The 17,244-nt window shown below is 33.9% G+C and overlaps 1 protein-coding gene and 1 pseudogene across 2 annotated transcripts in view; one reads left to right on the forward strand and one right to left on the reverse strand.

The window, feature by feature from the left end:
- LOC126744408 (esterase B1-like) overlaps positions 1 to 14,951 on the forward strand; it is a 35,616-nt gene extending 20,665 nt beyond the window's left edge. For both annotated transcript variants that reach the window (XM_050451793.1, XM_050451794.1), the window contains exons 3-8: positions 2,452 to 2,592; positions 2,667 to 2,832; positions 3,097 to 3,288; positions 6,924 to 7,108; positions 13,903 to 14,241; positions 14,295 to 14,951. In XM_050451793.1, the coding sequence (XP_050307750.1) occupies positions 2,452 to 2,592; positions 2,667 to 2,832; positions 3,097 to 3,288; positions 6,924 to 7,108; positions 13,903 to 14,241; positions 14,295 to 14,855 (1,584 nt within the window). In that variant the 3' untranslated portion in view covers positions 14,856 to 14,951. The remainder of the gene's footprint in view (positions 1 to 2,451; positions 2,593 to 2,666; positions 2,833 to 3,096; positions 3,289 to 6,923; positions 7,109 to 13,902; positions 14,242 to 14,294) is intronic.
- On the reverse strand, positions 8,237 to 10,934 carry LOC126744409 (tigger transposable element-derived protein 6-like; annotated as a pseudogene).
- Positions 14,952 to 17,244: the final 2,293 nt, after the last annotated feature.

Raw genomic sequence — 17,244 nt, forward strand, 5'->3', positions numbered from 1 at the left:
TTCTCAATCATTTTCAAATCCAGCATCAGTTGCTTCTCGTGAAACACATCCAACTGTTATCCCATTATCATCACCGCCATATTCGCAAGCAGATTCCAACCCACCATCAGTCCCTTCTATGTCAAATCACGCAGCCGAGAGTGCAAAATATTTTTATGAAAGTTTTGAATAAATAACGTTTTCTGTTAGAATATTTTGATTTATAACATGTCGTTTTGTAACTGTTAAGTTGGAGTTCATTTCAGTTCATTTGTTTCTTAATTATAAACCTTTCCTTTACTTTTACTTTTCATGTTGAATATTACTTACTTTTGCTAAATAAATAAATTAGTATAATTTACCTTAATTAATTATTTCAATTCTTCGATTAAAGCCCTACATACTTCAGGTACCATTTCTGATATTAATTGTGGACACTTTGAACAGGTAAGGCAGACTCTGATAACTATCACCTGTTGCTAAAAATCGCAGAGTTATTGCTAATGGCTCCTTCGCTGCAATAGCTTCTCTAGATTGCGTTTTTTTTTAAATATATGGTCCCACTTTAATCAGTAAATATTCGAAATCTTCCAGTGACACTCGACAAAAATTTTCAAATGAGCCAGTAAGTTCTTTCAGAAAATCTATCATCATGTCCGTGCTACATTACCTAAAAGATAGAAAATATATAAAGTAAATTAATCGTGATCCTTCAAAATATTACAGACCTTCCTCTGCTTTTGCTGAATGATGAGACCCACCAATAAATTTTCAATAAATTGCCTTGCAAGTTATTGAAAGAATTTCTCAAGTTACTGAGTAGAGTGTAGACCATACTTAAACTTATACAAGTACTTGAACAAGTACAAGTATTTGTCAAACATCGCGTAGTAAGTAGCCGGCTTAACTAATAACTTGTTTTTAACCAATAAATCCAAGTCACGCATGCGCCGAAACTCATACAGACTCTTAAACAGTAAATTACGGCGTAGTATACGCATACCAACGGGTATTTATCTATTTAGGACCTCTTATTTATTATGGTATAATAAAGGCTGTTTAATTTTACCGACAAATTATCGCAATGTGCCTCCTATGAAAAAGTGTTTAGTAACAAGCCAAGAAGCCATATTGTATGTTGATGTAGCAAGAAACTACCATTATTGCATAAATGCATATAAAGCTCAAGATTAAATTGACCCTGATGGGTCTAAAAAATCATGTAGTTTGTTTTATTGGTATTAAGAAAAAGTTCATTTAAAATAAATCAGTTGTTTTGCTTAGTAGCTAGTCCAAAAAGGTGTGATGTATCGTCTGCGTACATAATAACATGACTATGCAGTAAATCTGCATGCAAATATAAATATAAGAAATAACACAGGTATAAGCATCGAATTTTGAGGTACACCCAAGTCAGTGTAAAAATTGTATTAATAATATGATCCTTATTTATTATTTATTTTCACGATATGCTTAAAAGGAAGCGACCCAATTTAAGACGATACCCCTAATGCTGTGTTATTTTTTCTTGCACATTAAAGCATCAAGGCTGACACAGTCGAACGCCTTACTTAGGTCGCAAAAGATTCCTACATGGCGCTCACCTACCTAAAGTGCATCGATAACCTGAGATAAAAACGAAAAAACGGTAGACGAGGTAGATCTAACTTACAAAAAATTATGTTGTCTTTCGGAAAGCATTTTGTTTTTTTATTCAAGAAACTCAAACCTTGTCATGAAGTATTGCATATTCCAGTATTTTGGAGAAACAGCTGGAAGTTAAAACTACAGGTCTATAGTTCTTAATTAAATTAGAAATCGCTTGTTTGAGAACAGATATAACCTTACAATTTTTTAATTAATTTGAAAATATTTATAAATGATCTTTATGGTCTGATGTAAGCCTCCGTTAATGCCTTTAGTTTTATTTTTTATATTATTTACTCTTTCGACTTTACCCTCACTGAAAGTCACAATGCTCATATTCCGAAAACTCATATTAGATGAAATATGTTTATTTAATCTATAGGATTTGTAATTAATAAACCTATTTTCTATATTAAATTAAAAATTTTTGGCCACATTGTCTTGCTAGGATTTTCAGAGTTTGATATTTTACGGTGATAAAACTATTTCTCTCTTCTGAATAATTCATATTTTATGCCTAGCACGCCTTATTACTGGTGTAAATATTTTTAATCTATACTGGATTTTCTAATCTTATCTGTTACCCACGACTTATTATTTTTATTTGGATGTAAAAAAATAAACAAATTAAGCAACAAAATTATTTTCCTTATTACCCATTTTCACACTTAAGGCCAGATTTAAAATTAATTATATTAGTTTATAGGTTGTTATTCATATTTATCTTATTTTAGTTCCTCACACTAATTAATATGGTTTGATATACTCTAAATCTAAACAAAAAGCTTTTTTCGTAATTAATTTATTCGCAGTATTTTATTTTAGGCACCACAACCCCCAGATAGTTGGAGCGGAATAAAAAATGCGACAAAAGAGGGACCAGAATGTCCAGCAAGTGACATGTATTTTACATATTTTATCGGCAACGAAGATAATTGCCTAAATTTAAATGTTTATACCAAAGAAGTAAGTTATGACTAATTACAATAAGACATTACCATTTACTTTGAAAAATAGTGCTTAAATGCATTTATTTTTAGTTGCCTAACAAAAATGAATCAAAATGCCTTAATAAACCTGTTATGGTGTGGATTCACGGAGGTGCTTTTATATGTGGGTCAAATAAAACCGAATTATATGGACCTGACTACCTGATGACTCAAGATATTGTGTTAGTTACAATCAATTATAGGCTAGGAATTTTGGGTAAGAAAATATTTAGATTTAATATACATTTTTAAAATTATATGTTTTTAAAATTTAACAAACAATTAAAAAACGTTTAAGGAAGTACTCGAAAGAGCTTCTTAACCGGACTTATTTTCTGTATACACAATTATTATCATATTATTATCACATTACAATTATTATTAAGGACCAGATGCATTAATAGATTATATCCTGAGTATATTTTTAATAGTTTGCTAAACTAATTATGATATCTTTAACATGTATACTACAATTTTTAAGGATTTGCAAGTTTTAAAGATCAGAGTCTAGGGGTGCCAGGAAATGCTGGCTTAAAAGACCAAAGAATGGCCTTAAAATGGGTCCAAAATAATATCACACATTTCGGAGGAGATCCTAATAATGTAACTATTTTTGGTGAAAGTGCTGGAGCGGCCTCCGTGCACTACTTAACTTTAAGTCCAACAACAGAAGGTAATATTTTAGTATTTTAATCAATTTTACTAACCATAGCTATTTACATGCTGAATCATTAGTACTATTCATTTTAGTTTGTTTCCAAGAATAAATTTGTTTTTTTTTAACCCTGTTTGATTAACATTTCAATATTAGATTTTAGTCTCATTTTTCTAAAGCTTTTTGTTCTCTACAACAACCAAAATCATCTTTCTATTTTACGCTTTGTTTTCTTGTTATTATGATATTCAGGCCATCCTTCATATTTGTGTAAAAATATTTAATTAACCTCTTCTAGGTGCTTAATCATATACAAATTGCAAATTTTCATCTTTGGTACTAAAATGCATACCCACATCATCAGCAGAATTTTTTTATTTATCTCATCTAAGTTTGGTGCAAGAATGAGCATAAATTTTTTTTCATCTTGTTATTTGCCTTTACAAAGTTAAAAGTATATAAAATAATCCTTTCGCATGAATGAGAGTTGACTACATATAGGTCTCTTAATGGATCCGTCATGCCCCACTGTGAGTTACCAGAGGACAATACCCTTGGAAAAGCAAACGGAGCACTCTGGTATGAGAAATTGTATGTCACTACGCAAACTATAACTTGCCTAGATATTTAAACTATGCATAAGTGCTAAGTACTCCTCCATGATGCTGTTTGCAATTTCTTGCTCCTTTCAACACCAACTCTCTTTAGGTGCAGTATTTGTCTGATGAGATAGATGTGCCTTAACCTGTTTGGTGCCACGGACCTACTCGCAGGAAAAAATATAGGAAACGTACGTTTTTCTATATTACCTAAGTGACCAAAAACATAGATGCGTTGAACCCTGTAGCCCTGCTTCACCCGTTCCTTTATCCTTTATACACTTCAGTACTAGATTGAAGCTCATAATCGGCTGTAATAGTCTTTATGGCGAGTTTGCTGTCTGAGTGGATTAAGATGTCTGTATTGTGATTTGTGTATTGAAATTTCTTGTTTATATTTCAATAACGCATGTACATGGATCTTAACACAGACCCTTTACACCAACATAATAGTTTATTCTGGAGCCGTCTCTAATATGAAAGGTCACAAAACCCTTATAGGGCCCTATTACATGTCAATCATTTCTTATCATATACAGGGTGTTTCGGAAGGAAAGGGAAATATTTTGGGAACATATTCAAAAGGTCAAAATAAGATAAATTAATTTATATGTTTTAATCCGATTTTTAACCTTTTCTGAAATAATCGGCTTTAAAGTTTTTTTTGTAAGTTTTTGGAATAATTACGTTCTCTGTATTTCTAACTCACGTTTTAGGTATTTTATCATTGTTTGTTAATATCTATTGTAATTGACTGGTAGTTTTGATAAGCATGATTGTCAGTTTGATTGATTCTGAGTGTTTCAATTTGAAACATTTGAAGCAATGTTTCCATTACGTAATGCCTTACACATTCACCCATAGGGAGTATGCTGACATGATATTCGTGTATGGTTTCTGTAATTTTTAATCGAAAATATTTGCAAATGCTCAGGAAACAGAAATGTTTCCAAGCATAAGAATTAATTCTCAATGAGAAACGGGACTAAATGTGTAAAATGAAGAAAATGTTCTGGATATGGCTCAAGAGAACCCGGGTGTTAGAACGAGGCAGATTATAAAAGAACTTCGATTAGTATGTGGACGTTTAAAAGACTCTTAGGAAAAACGGTTTTAAGCCTTTTCAACTGGTTCAACATCTTCAAGAGATTATGGCTTAAGGACTCAATTATGCGAATGGATCCAACAAAATCGAGGCCTACATAAATACATTTTATTTAGCGATAAAGCTCATTTTACTCGCAATGGAATTAATAACCGTCACAATCACCATCGGTGGTCAGATGAAAATCCTCATGCATTTGAACGAAATTTTCAACATCAATTCAGTGTTAACGTGTGGTATAGAATGCTGAACGACCAGTTGTTTGGTCCTTTTATATTAGATGATCGTCTTATTGGAGAAGGATATTTATGCTTTTTGATAGACTATTTAATACCTATGGATACGACACCGAATGTATTTTCAACACGATGGAGCCTCGCCTCATTCTAGTCGCCGAGTGCGTAATTTCTTAGGCAATCGTTTTCCTGATCGTTGGATTGGCAGAGGAGGACTTCAAGTTTGGCCACCGAGGTCACCAGACTTCGATGGCCAAATACAGTGGCCAAACAAAGGCAATAATCCACTGGATTATTGCCTTTGGGGGTGGATAAAAGCTCTAGTATACGAAATACCAGTAGAAACCATAGAAGGACTTCACAGTCAAATTTTGATTGCTGATTATTTCAAAAACGGTTGAGAATCAAATTTAAACATAAGGGTTAATTTTTCTTATTTTGACCTTCTGAACATGTTCCTAAAATATTTCCCTTTTCTCCCGAAACACTCTGTATATAAACGACATTTCTCATTGATTCATAGTTTATCAAAACCAGGTAGCCTACGTACAGACTGATGGCCCTGACGGCTCTGAATTATATCACACGGTCTAGAGAGGAAGGTTTAACAGAGCTCCAAGGACTCTATTTGATGCTTCTCGAATAGTTTATGTAATTTTAGGAATGTGCTCAGGGCAATTTACTCTCGCCAGTTGCTCTCAAATTTTCTTTTTTTTCATGCACGCTTACTAAGGGGTATGTGAAAAGAGGTTTTACGATGACTAGAACCAATAAACGATCTTAAGAGATAGGAGTATTTTAGCTATAGGGTGGTGTGCCGCTACGTTTCCTTATAGGAAGTAGGAGCTCTACTTTTTTGACTTTATCCTTAGCCCTTTGCATCCTAAGCAGTCCACTATACGCAAGACTCTCATAATGAGGCCCTGCATGAGGGTAGCATTTTTTCTTATGCAAAGGATTACGAAGTTGTCTGCGTCAGCTTGCGTATACAAGCTTGCCTTGTTTGACTCATTGATTAGGCCGTGGACTACTGGACACCATATAGTTAGAACAGTACTCCTCGCCATCCTTTCAACAACCTCATTATTAAGCTCGGCAAATACATGGTACTGTGTGAGCATGGCCTCTATCCCTCAAGACTACCGACTATCCTTTAGACTAGATAGCTATATCACTACGAAATACTCGCTATATCACTACGAAAGGAGTATTACTAGACTCCTCTTCGATATCCTCAGACGTACCAAGACAAGTCTACTTATTTCCTAGAGGCCCTCCGCATTTCTCACGAGTTGTCAATAGATTTACCAGTCAGGCATATATTATTACACATGCAGTGGTTTTTGACCAGGATATTTTCTTTTAGGTAACGGTCAATCAACTTCTCCATTGCCTTCACAGAAAGCTGGTAAAGCTGATTTGTTGCTTTCGAGCAGAGCTAATTCCATTTTATTACTATTTTGTATATTTTGTTTTTTTTTTACTTAATCACAACTCTCCAAACAATATATATAAGTACGTAAATTAATACTCTATGCAGGTTTGTAGAAGAACTTATGTTATAAAAACTAGCACATTTGTTCTAGGATTTAAACGAAATAGTTTTAGCACTTCACTTAGCTACTTTGTTTATCGACACGTATTTAGCTAATAATTACATCTTCAGGAGAGTATGAAAATCTTATAAGAGTTAAATATATGGTTAATTTTTAGGTTTGTTTCACAAAGCCATAGTCCAAAGCGGCAGTGCACTTAATAATTGGGCATGGGGTAAAAATAATTCAGGTGAAATCGCTAAATTCCTGGGATATAAGGAGACCGATGAAAAGGCTATATTAGATCGACTAAAGAAAGAATCCGCAAAGAATATTATTAACGCACAAAAGAAAAGTAAAGAGGTAAGCAATTATTAAAATATTCTTCACATTAATTTTTAATGATCTCAGATTTAATATAGAGTGACAAATTTCACAAAAATTCCGACGGACGATTTTAGACTTTAGATAAAATATGTCTGCTCCAGCTTTATGAATTTTTAAACTAGAGTATGTATGTTGAGTATGTAATAAAATTTGTTTTGGGAGCCATACCACCAATGTTTGAATATTTTTAACTGCAGTTTAAAATCCCTTCTTGTTATTAGAAATGAATCCAGTATGGTCTAAGACTAAAAAAAGAGTTTTTTAATCGAAATTTGAAGCAATTTCAAGACACAATCAAGAAATAAAGACCCAGTGAAGAAAATCAAGACCCAGGAGCCATAAAAAGTTTCGAAATGCAACCTCAAGAGTTTTAGTCCTTAGTAAATATTCTTAAGCATAACTTAGGTTAGGCTCCTTTAAAATAGTTTCTTAGGAAAAATTTAAGGATTAAGAAGTAATTCAGTGTTGAAGATTTGCTTACTTTTGGTTAATGCATTTTCTTGGTAACAAGAAATCTCCAGAAGGTTTCTGCAAAATAAAAAAGAATTTTTCCCAATAGTGCTATAGAAATATAAGTTTCTATATAACAAGTAGTATCCTGTATAAAAATAGTCAACTAATTTATTTTACACTTACATACTAAACACGATGACTTAACACTATTTGAAATACAGTGAAAGCCCCATAAGCGGACACTCACGGTTCCGTAACTTTTGTCCGCTTATGGGAGGTGTCCATTTAAAAGAGAGTATGTGAGTATAGAGTATAAATACCGGGGTATATAATCATGAGGAAATGAGATATTACATAATCATGAGGAAAATGAAACAGAAACTCGCCACATTTTTAAAGTATGTATTTATGCTATATATCTATATGTATGTATACGCATACAAAAACATAAATGCTTCTATACGTGGTACGAGAATTAAAAAAAAAAACATTATTCTTTAGCTTTTTGCAAAAAGTTTTGAAAAAATTTCACCATCTTTTGCTGAACGAGACAATTTTCGTAATAACTTTCTAAATTTTTTAAATGTTGACATGCAGTGAAATCATCTTTTGCAATTTTTTTCAATATAGAAATATGATTTAGAGCTTCCCCATATGAATTTATAGTTTTTGAACCTCTTAGTGAGTCCACCAGTTCCACTTCTTCTTCTGATTCGTCTGGACTACCATATTTAAGTTTGCCTGGGCTTTTTACCTCCAAATTCGAAAAGTTGTCAATGGCATTTTCTTCTGTTGTTATGTTATTGTCTAAGGCCAGGAAATCATCTACTTTCTGGGGGTCTGCTACTCCTAAATGTTTGGCATGTCGCAGTAACTGAGCAAGTGTCGCTAAGGGCAGATCGTCTTCAGCATCGCAAAAATTTTGCTCAGCAAATTCTGAGCTACATCTACTTTTCTGAATCCAGCTTTGCCAAAACAGTTCTTAATTGTAGAGGAATTTACTTTATTTCATGTTGTTTTTATAAAATACAAAGCTTCTAACACATTAATAGACTTTATAAGCTCAGATAAGCTTTGAACATCGTCAATTTTTGTTAAAATATATTTTAAAATCAAATGCCGATAATAAAATTTAAAGTTCTATATAATACCTTGATCCAAGGGCTGACAAACTGAAGTTATGTTTGGCGGTAAAAATATAATTTTCACATTTTTCATTTTCAGGTCACGAGGATGAGAGCATGCAATGTCTAAAAATAGAAGAACTTGCCTTTTTTGGATTCCCATTTTCCTTTCGAATTCCAGTAACCAATCAGACATGAGTTCTCGGGTCATCCATGCCTTTTTGCTGGATTTGCAAGTCGCTGGTAGATCCTTAATAGCAACGTTTTTTAAAGCACGGGGACGAGCCGCTTTCCCGATCACAATCAAATCGATTTTTTCACCGGCCATATTTGCACAGAATAAAATGGTTAGTCTATCTTTAGACAACTTTCCACCAACACATGTTTCTCCTTTAAGGGACAGAGTTTTGTCGGGCAATGCGCGAAAAAAAAAGTCCACTTTCATCTGCATTGTACACGTCTTCTGGTTTGTAGCCAAGCAACATGGACGGAAGTTTCTCGAAAAATTGTGACACATCAACTTGATTTACTGCAGCAGCTTCGTCAGATATGCATTTGAAACTCACACTATGTCTCTTGCCCCACTTTTGCAGCCACCCGTCGGACGCACTGAAATTATTATAGCCCAAAGTAATGGCGATTTATTTACCTTTCATTTTCACTAACAGCCCAGAGATTGGAATGTTCTGACTTCTAGCTTTCACAAACCACTCAAAACATGTTTTGAGTGGTTTGTGAAAGCAAAACCTTCCTTTTTAAAAAAATCTTTCTTTTGATTTATATTAGTTCCTGATTGCCATTTACTCCTGATATCTTCCTTATTTTTAGCAATTTCAGCTGCTTGCGTTTTCCCAATATTAAACCTCTTTGCCAAATGACGAACTGAAACACTTTCTCTGTGTAATACGTTAATAACTTCCATCTTTTCCTTTAATGAGAGCATCCTTTTTTTTGGTGCCATTTTACTGTTACAATAATAAAATATCTCAATCAACTACGAATTTGCCTGAACTCAAGATAAACCACAAGATTACATACTGGCTAGCCAACGAAATGCGTAAATCGGGGAATTACCAAATTTTATGTACATATGTAGATATGTGCATTGCAATAAGCGGAACTAAAAATCATCACATTGGATCACATACAGAAAAATCCAGTGTCTCCGTCCGTTTATAAGAGCGTTCGCTTATCGGAATGCATGTAACATTGAAAATGATATGCTAAAATTCGGTTCCAGGAATTTGTTCGGGTAAAAGAGATGTCCGCTTATAGGAGCTGTCCGCAAGGAAAGCTTTCACTGTATTTATTGACTACTATTTATGTCAATTTTAAAAGTCGTGTTAATATTCTGACTTGAACTCTTCCGGCGGCTCGGATACCTTATATATTCAGCAGACCATAGTCTTGGAAGAGTCGTTAACGTTTCACGCATCTCTAGAGATGTCGTACAGTATGCCCACCACCGCGTGATTCCAGAAAAGCAAAGGACACCTGATATTCATGGCACTGCCAATATTGTCCCCTCCCTAAGCTGATTTCGTCACGAAATTATCCCAAATATGGTGTATGTCGATATCGGCAAAAAGGTTTTCACTTCCCCTCTTGGAACACGATTTCTCGTAGAAATAGCAATTCATGATTTTCTCCAGAAAACGACATTTGGAACACCTGTACCTTGAAGAGCATCTCTAACATACTGCGAGTCATCCTCTAGTTCAAGTTACCGAGTTTGCATGCGAGTTTGGGAATTGCTAGGCTTCTGAATTCATCAACAAACAACTTCTCCTTTAGAGAACGCAGTGTTCCAAATGTTCTTATAGGTTGCCTTTTGATGTAACGCCTCTCTGGTAACCAGGTAGAATATCTTTCTGTCAGTCTCTACATCAGTTATAATCTTCTTCTTCTTCCTCAATTACAATGGACTCGCGTCGTACGTACTATTCGTCATAATTTTATTTCAGTTTAATGTGGGTTCCAAACCACAAGGTGCTTTGTTTTATATGACAAACACAAACAACCTGGCCCATGCCAGGATTCGAATCTTAGACCACACGATCACATCGTGAATACTTTATAATATTATCTTGAGTGCTTGTTAGAATCTGGGGTTAGAGCGACGCAGTACATGAATTTTTTCGAATTTTCTGCAAAAAACCTCAGCTATTGGTCTAGACATTTGTAAATCCTTAGCCACACAATGTGCCAAAGGATAGTCTGCTGGACCAGTAAACTGGTCTTTCTGCAGTTTACGGTCACGCCATACCGACTCTAGGCCATTAGAATAATGCACCCTGAATTCACCAAATGTCAAATCCGACTCTGATTTGACTTGCCGCAGCTCAGCAATTTCGTGGTTTTCTTAAAAAGAAGCCGGTCAATTGAACTAAATGACTCGAGCTTTACTTCTCGACAAATTATGTAATATAATTTGAAAAAAAGATCGTTTATATGGCCCATCCTAGAATGTCTGAGGTTTCGTTAATAAGCCCTTGCACCTCTTAGGGTCATAAAGCCAAAGCAAGTTATTGTAACTCTGGGCTTTGGCATTGACATCGCATGGCCCCTTTATCCGATTACTAGCATCTCGAATGGAAATGCGCACTTGACTATGAATGACATTCATTTTTCTGCGCATGTCACTGATGTAGTCCTCCCCGACAACATCGGATCCTGGCGGGCAACCAAACTTCAGATCACATGGGCGACAAAGTTCTCGTCCCATCACTATTCGAGCCGGAAACTTTTCTGTACTTTCATGGATGCCCGATAAGCCAGTAGGAACAAATGAAGAAGGTTATCCCAGATTCTTCGGTGGGTAGAGACTATTTTGGCCAAATACCGATTATTGAACCATTTGTTTCATTATGCCACCTGACTGCGGGTATATTGCAGTATTCCTCGTTTTTTCGATTCTAAATCCTTTCAAAGGGACCCTCCATGTTGTACTAACGCATCAAAGCCTTCTGTGTTTTCTCTGGCCCATTACTTACCGCATATACAACGTATTTCTCGGACTAGTCCCTTACGTCTACCTTGCGATTGACCCAGTAAAATCTTCTCCTCAGTTTCTTCAGGGTCTTTGTTACTTCAAAATATCCCCCTAATATACCGGCATGGATTTCCTTTAGCAACTATGAATTCCGACATTTAAACACAACGATTTGCCTTCTTTCCGCTTTGCCGTCGTGGTCAAGTATTTTCCGCTACAAGAGTCCCTCTTCTAAAATTAGGGAGTTCCACTACACCCAAGATTACTTAACGTTGAGTGAATAGTTAACAACTTGTTCCCAAGTTGGCTTCTTCCCTTCCTTTATCCGTGTATGGACTCTCTCGATATCGGGATCCTCCTTTTAGTCATTTATAAGACCCCATCTTACCAAATTTCATCTACGATACTGGTTCTTAACAACTTAGCATCTTTCTTCTCTGTCAGCTGATAATACTTGCAGTTCTCTGGACATGGTCTTCTTGCTACAGCATGCTGAATACAGGTCGACAATCGTCTGGTTGCATCAATTTTCCTTTGTTTGGTGGAAGTAAAACTAGGGTTTTTTGGGGGTGGCTTCTTATATGACCTGCTTTGTCACGTTTCCAATACTCTAATTTCTGGTCCTGATGGCTACGTCCTTTAATTGCCTCCCTTATCATGCGCTTGTCAGATTCCCCAAAGTCGTTCCCTTTTGGCCTGACCCTTGTTCATGTTCTTGGCAGCTTCGAATTTAAGGGCCCGTAATAGTGCATCTACTAGCATAGGAGATTAACCTTGTAGTAAGTATTGCCATATATCACCATCGCCGTATCTATCCATGATTACTTGAGGTGTTAAACGCTCCATGATTCTTTCCGGGATATATAGAAATTCCAGATCATCTTCAAATTCTTTCAAACCCTAACTTTTTGGCACCGATTTTCATGCTCTTTGGAAGACATTTTTTGTACGATCACGGCAGCATCTTGTCTGCTTAGCCAACGTAAGGGCAGTGGCCTTTTCCCTGGATGACTAAACGTTTGCTTTTGCAGTCACATGAAACTGGAGCTTATACAAATTTCATGATATATTGCCATTAAATTGAGGCGCATTAGCACAACAGAATCCATATTGGCCCTCACTTCATTCTTGAGGTCCATGGATGAACTACAGGGCAACTCAGAGAAAGTCTTGCGATTCTGCTTTAAACTTCCTAGATCCTGTCCTCTATCACTAAAAGAATCCACTTTTTTAGTAAAGAAGATTTTTTTCAGAATTTCTTCTTTTAACTTCTTTATGTTATTTCAAATCTTTTCATTTAACATAATTCTTTCTTAATATGGCACATTTCTTTTCTAGTTTTGTAGCATTTTTAAGCAAAAAAGCTTCTAGAATGACGAAATTTTCAAGAAACTCTACTTCCAGGTTGACGGAATTTTGTAGTAATTCGTTTTTTAAACCTTTGAACATTTGACTATTATCGCTTGCACCAGCAAGAAGCAAAAGTTGTCTGGGTCATCGCTTTTCAAACCGCTTCTGCAAGTCCTCTTTATTTCCTATCTTATTGCAGTTCCTCCATCTCCTTTTTCTGGTCAACAACTTTTAAATTCACCAGCTCAGGTTATCAATATTTATTTTTTACCAATATCCAGCTGATTGACGTCCAATTTATACTCTGTACCACTCTATGTGGCGTTTTTACCGTTTGCTAGATGTGAATTAAAACACTCGATGCACAAAATAGTCAGCTAATTTATTATACATGTACACACTATACACGATGGCTTAAGACTACTAAAAATTTATTGACACTGTATTTATTTACTATTATTTAGTTCGATTTCAAAAGTCGCGCCAATATTCTGACTTGACCATGGTTTCGGAAGATTCGCTAACCTTCCACGTGTCTTCCTAGATGTCGGTACGCCCGCTTGCGTCACCGCGAAGGACAGCTGATATGCGCGACGTTGCCAATATCATTACATTATTATAAATTATTAAATTAAAACACTTAATTCATGTCTTGGATATAATAATGCATAACCTTCATTGATCATGATGATATAATTTCAAAAAATTATGATTTAAATAATATACTTATGAGAGAGACCTGATTTGATAAAACATATCAATTTCAATATACATATAATCGTGGATGTGATACGTATTTGTGAATTGATAAAATGATCATATTCAATATAGGAACATTTATAAAATTTTAGCTATTCTCAGCTAGTCAAACACGTCCATGGGGTCCAGTGGTCGAACCTGCATCACCAGATGCCATTTTAACAGCACATCCAACAGAAATTATGCATTCTCAAGGAGGTCGCAAGATTCCCTTAATAATAGGCTATAATTCTGGCGAGGGAATATTTTTTGAACTTGTTAGAAAAACTATTCCAGGATTAGAATTGCCGAAGAACCTGGAGCATGAGATACCTTTTGAACTAGGATTGGAAAAAGGTGGAGAAAAATCCAAAGAAGTTGCTGATAAGTTAAAGAAAGCTTATTTTGATGATAATCATTGTAACGAGGAGGATATTGAAAATGTTTATAAGGTAAAGAGCAAATTTTAAATTTAGTAAATTTGTAAAAATATAAATTATTTCAGCTTAAGGGTGACACAAATTTCATCCATTCTATTCAAAGAACAATTAAGCTACAAGCTAAGCATTCCCACCAACCAGTCTACGCCTACAGAATGTCTTTGGTTGGCCCTTTGAATTATTTCCATACATTCGCAATGGCAAAATATTTTAAAACCGCCATATTTTACAGTTTTCTTAGTAAATTATCTACAAACTACTTACCATTAGCCAAAAGCTCAGTACAAGGATTACTTAAAAATGTACCCAAAAAAGATTTAAATGGTGTGGTACACGCTGATGACTTATTATATTTATTCCCAACATTTTATACTCCTTCTATTATAAAAGGCAGCCCAGAGGATTTGTATATTCAAAGATTTGTAAAGCTATGGACCAATTTTGCTAAGCATGGAGAACCAACCCCCGATTTAGAAGAATCATTAAGTCATGTTAAGTGGAAGCCGGTTAATCATGAAAACTTGGAATTTCTTGATATTGGACACGACCTAAAAATGATTGAGAATATCGATGGTGAGAGATTGAAGCTTTGGGATGAAATTTATGAAGCACATTTGAAAGTGTAAACATCAGATAAAATATACGTTTTGTTTTGTTTTTAATACATTTTTTATATACAATATGTTGTTGTGACAATAACAATATAGAGTTTAATACGAGAATGTATTTTTTTCCTATCGTTGTTGATTTTGCCTTAATAAAAATTTCTTAAGTATTTAACTAATATTTAACAGTTAAACAAATACAATTTTTATATTAATCTTATTTTAAAATAAAAAATATGGTTAAAAAAAAGATATAAGGTTAGTTAGTATTATTTTTTAGTTTCGTAAAGTCAATTTAATTCAAAACATTTTATTCGTCATATACACAAATAGCATCATACGTCATAAGTACGTAATTTTTATGTCATTTATGTTCATACGTCCATTGTTATAAAACTAGCGTATTTAATACGTATTATTGGATACGTATTTAGTTGGTACATTAGTCAAGTTACAGTTAAGTCCCGCAGACGTATATAAATGTACATATAAATACTTCTAAAAAATGTTTTAGCTACTATGCATTAGACAAAAATTAAAAAAACACATACATTTATGTTAATACACAAAATTATATCCCAGAAAAAGGATACGTATTTTTAAAACTTCTAAGTTTTACTTTCAATATTTCTAATTTCAGTAGAGCAAACAGCAAAAACAACATTTGCATGCTTCTTGGCTTTGATAGAAAAAGTCAATAAATTCGGTATGAATATAGACAACTGTGAAGTCGAGATGCCCTGTTTCTAAAGGACTAACATATCCTATAAATTCAATTAATTAACATGCTGATCTGGTAGAAAAGTAATTAGATATATATTTTCAAACATCTAACAACTTTAAGTAATGGAGTATTTGTCATACTAATATATCAAAATTATTAATATCGGTCGCAACAGCAACCCAGTTTTTTTGTTGCACACCCCCCCCCCCCCCCCTTATTGACTGTCAAATAAGTAATTGGCAACATAAAAGAGTTGACAAAGTTAACAGTTTTTAAAAACGCTTTTCTTTTGGTCGGCTTGGCTATTGGCAATATTGGCGTGGGTTTTCCCTTTGTAATAAAAGTTTACACTCCTGTGAATTTTAAATTTACCAAAGTATTCGCGTTATCTTAAATTCTTGCATTTGAATTTAGTTTTACTGTTCACTTATTGATAGAAGCGATCTACTATGATCTAGCCCTATTCATAGTATATTTTATGTGGAAAGAGTCATAAAGTTATATTCTAAGCGATATTAATTCATTCCATTAAAAAAATTAATGTTTGGGAATTTTTTTTTTAAATTTAAATATTTGATTCGTAAAATTTGTCTACATCCGCCCACGTACTATTTTGTTAGACGTCTGACCTCAGCCACAGCCACTCAAGCGTGAAAAGTTTCACAGGTCCGGCCTTAAAATTTATTTATATTTCAAATTTTATTATTCTGGATTTTTGGGTTTAGTTCTATAAAGCTAGAAATTCAGGATAGTTGATAGCAAGATAATATTTAATTAAAAGATAAGATTTAGTACGTAAAATCAGTTTAATCAAAAATTTTAATTTAATAAGTTGAAAAAAATTTTCATTTAATTTAACGAGTATGAGAGGATAGGTAGTACAAATTATTTAGGCCCATTTATTCTGTGGATTAAGGCATTAAAGATTTACTTTTTGACACAAAAGGGTAAAATGTTTTGGTTTGTGTTTAAACTTTATATAGTTACTTTTTTGGGTCTTGAGATTTATTTTTGTTTGGTGGTTATTATTAACGGAGATTTTGGCTGCCACATTCAATGTCCTTTTTTATTATTTTTTTTTATTTCTCTATATTTAGTACTAACATCTTTTAATAAAAAGTAAATTATGTAGTCAGAAAAGTGGAAGTATATTTTCTTAAATAAACTTTTACATTAAAAATTATCTAGCTACAGAAACACACTTTACATCCTGAATGTAATATTTATTAATTTGTTTGCCTCATATTTAGTTATTGTGCATAATAGGAGAAATTAGATGAAAATTAACAAACATAAATGCTTATAGTAAAAACTAAAAATCTTATATAAAATACTACATTTTAAGTATACTGGATCCTAAGACTACAGCGAGGATACTAAATACTTTTATAAATTTAACCACTCATTTGAGGAGATTAACTCTCCTCAAATGAGTGGTTTACAATTTTCTAAACTTTGTTTTTTTGCCTTTGTTCTTTAGCAGTTTCTTACCTTAAGGAAGGAAACAGTTTCTCTGTTGCCACTATGGATTCCAACTTCATATCGCACTGAAGCATATGGATACTAAAACAGATTTTAAAAGTGTCCACGAGTAACAGAAATAATTTTTAAATTTGATTAATAATTTACAATAATTTTTTGTAAAAATAATTACAACTCAGATGTAAAATAGCCTTTTTTCTTTCA

The sequence above is a fragment of the Anthonomus grandis genome, chromosome 14, assembly GCF_022605725.1.
Source record: "Anthonomus grandis grandis chromosome 14, icAntGran1.3, whole genome shotgun sequence".
NCBI lineage: Eukaryota > Metazoa > Arthropoda > Insecta > Coleoptera > Curculionidae > Anthonomus > Anthonomus grandis.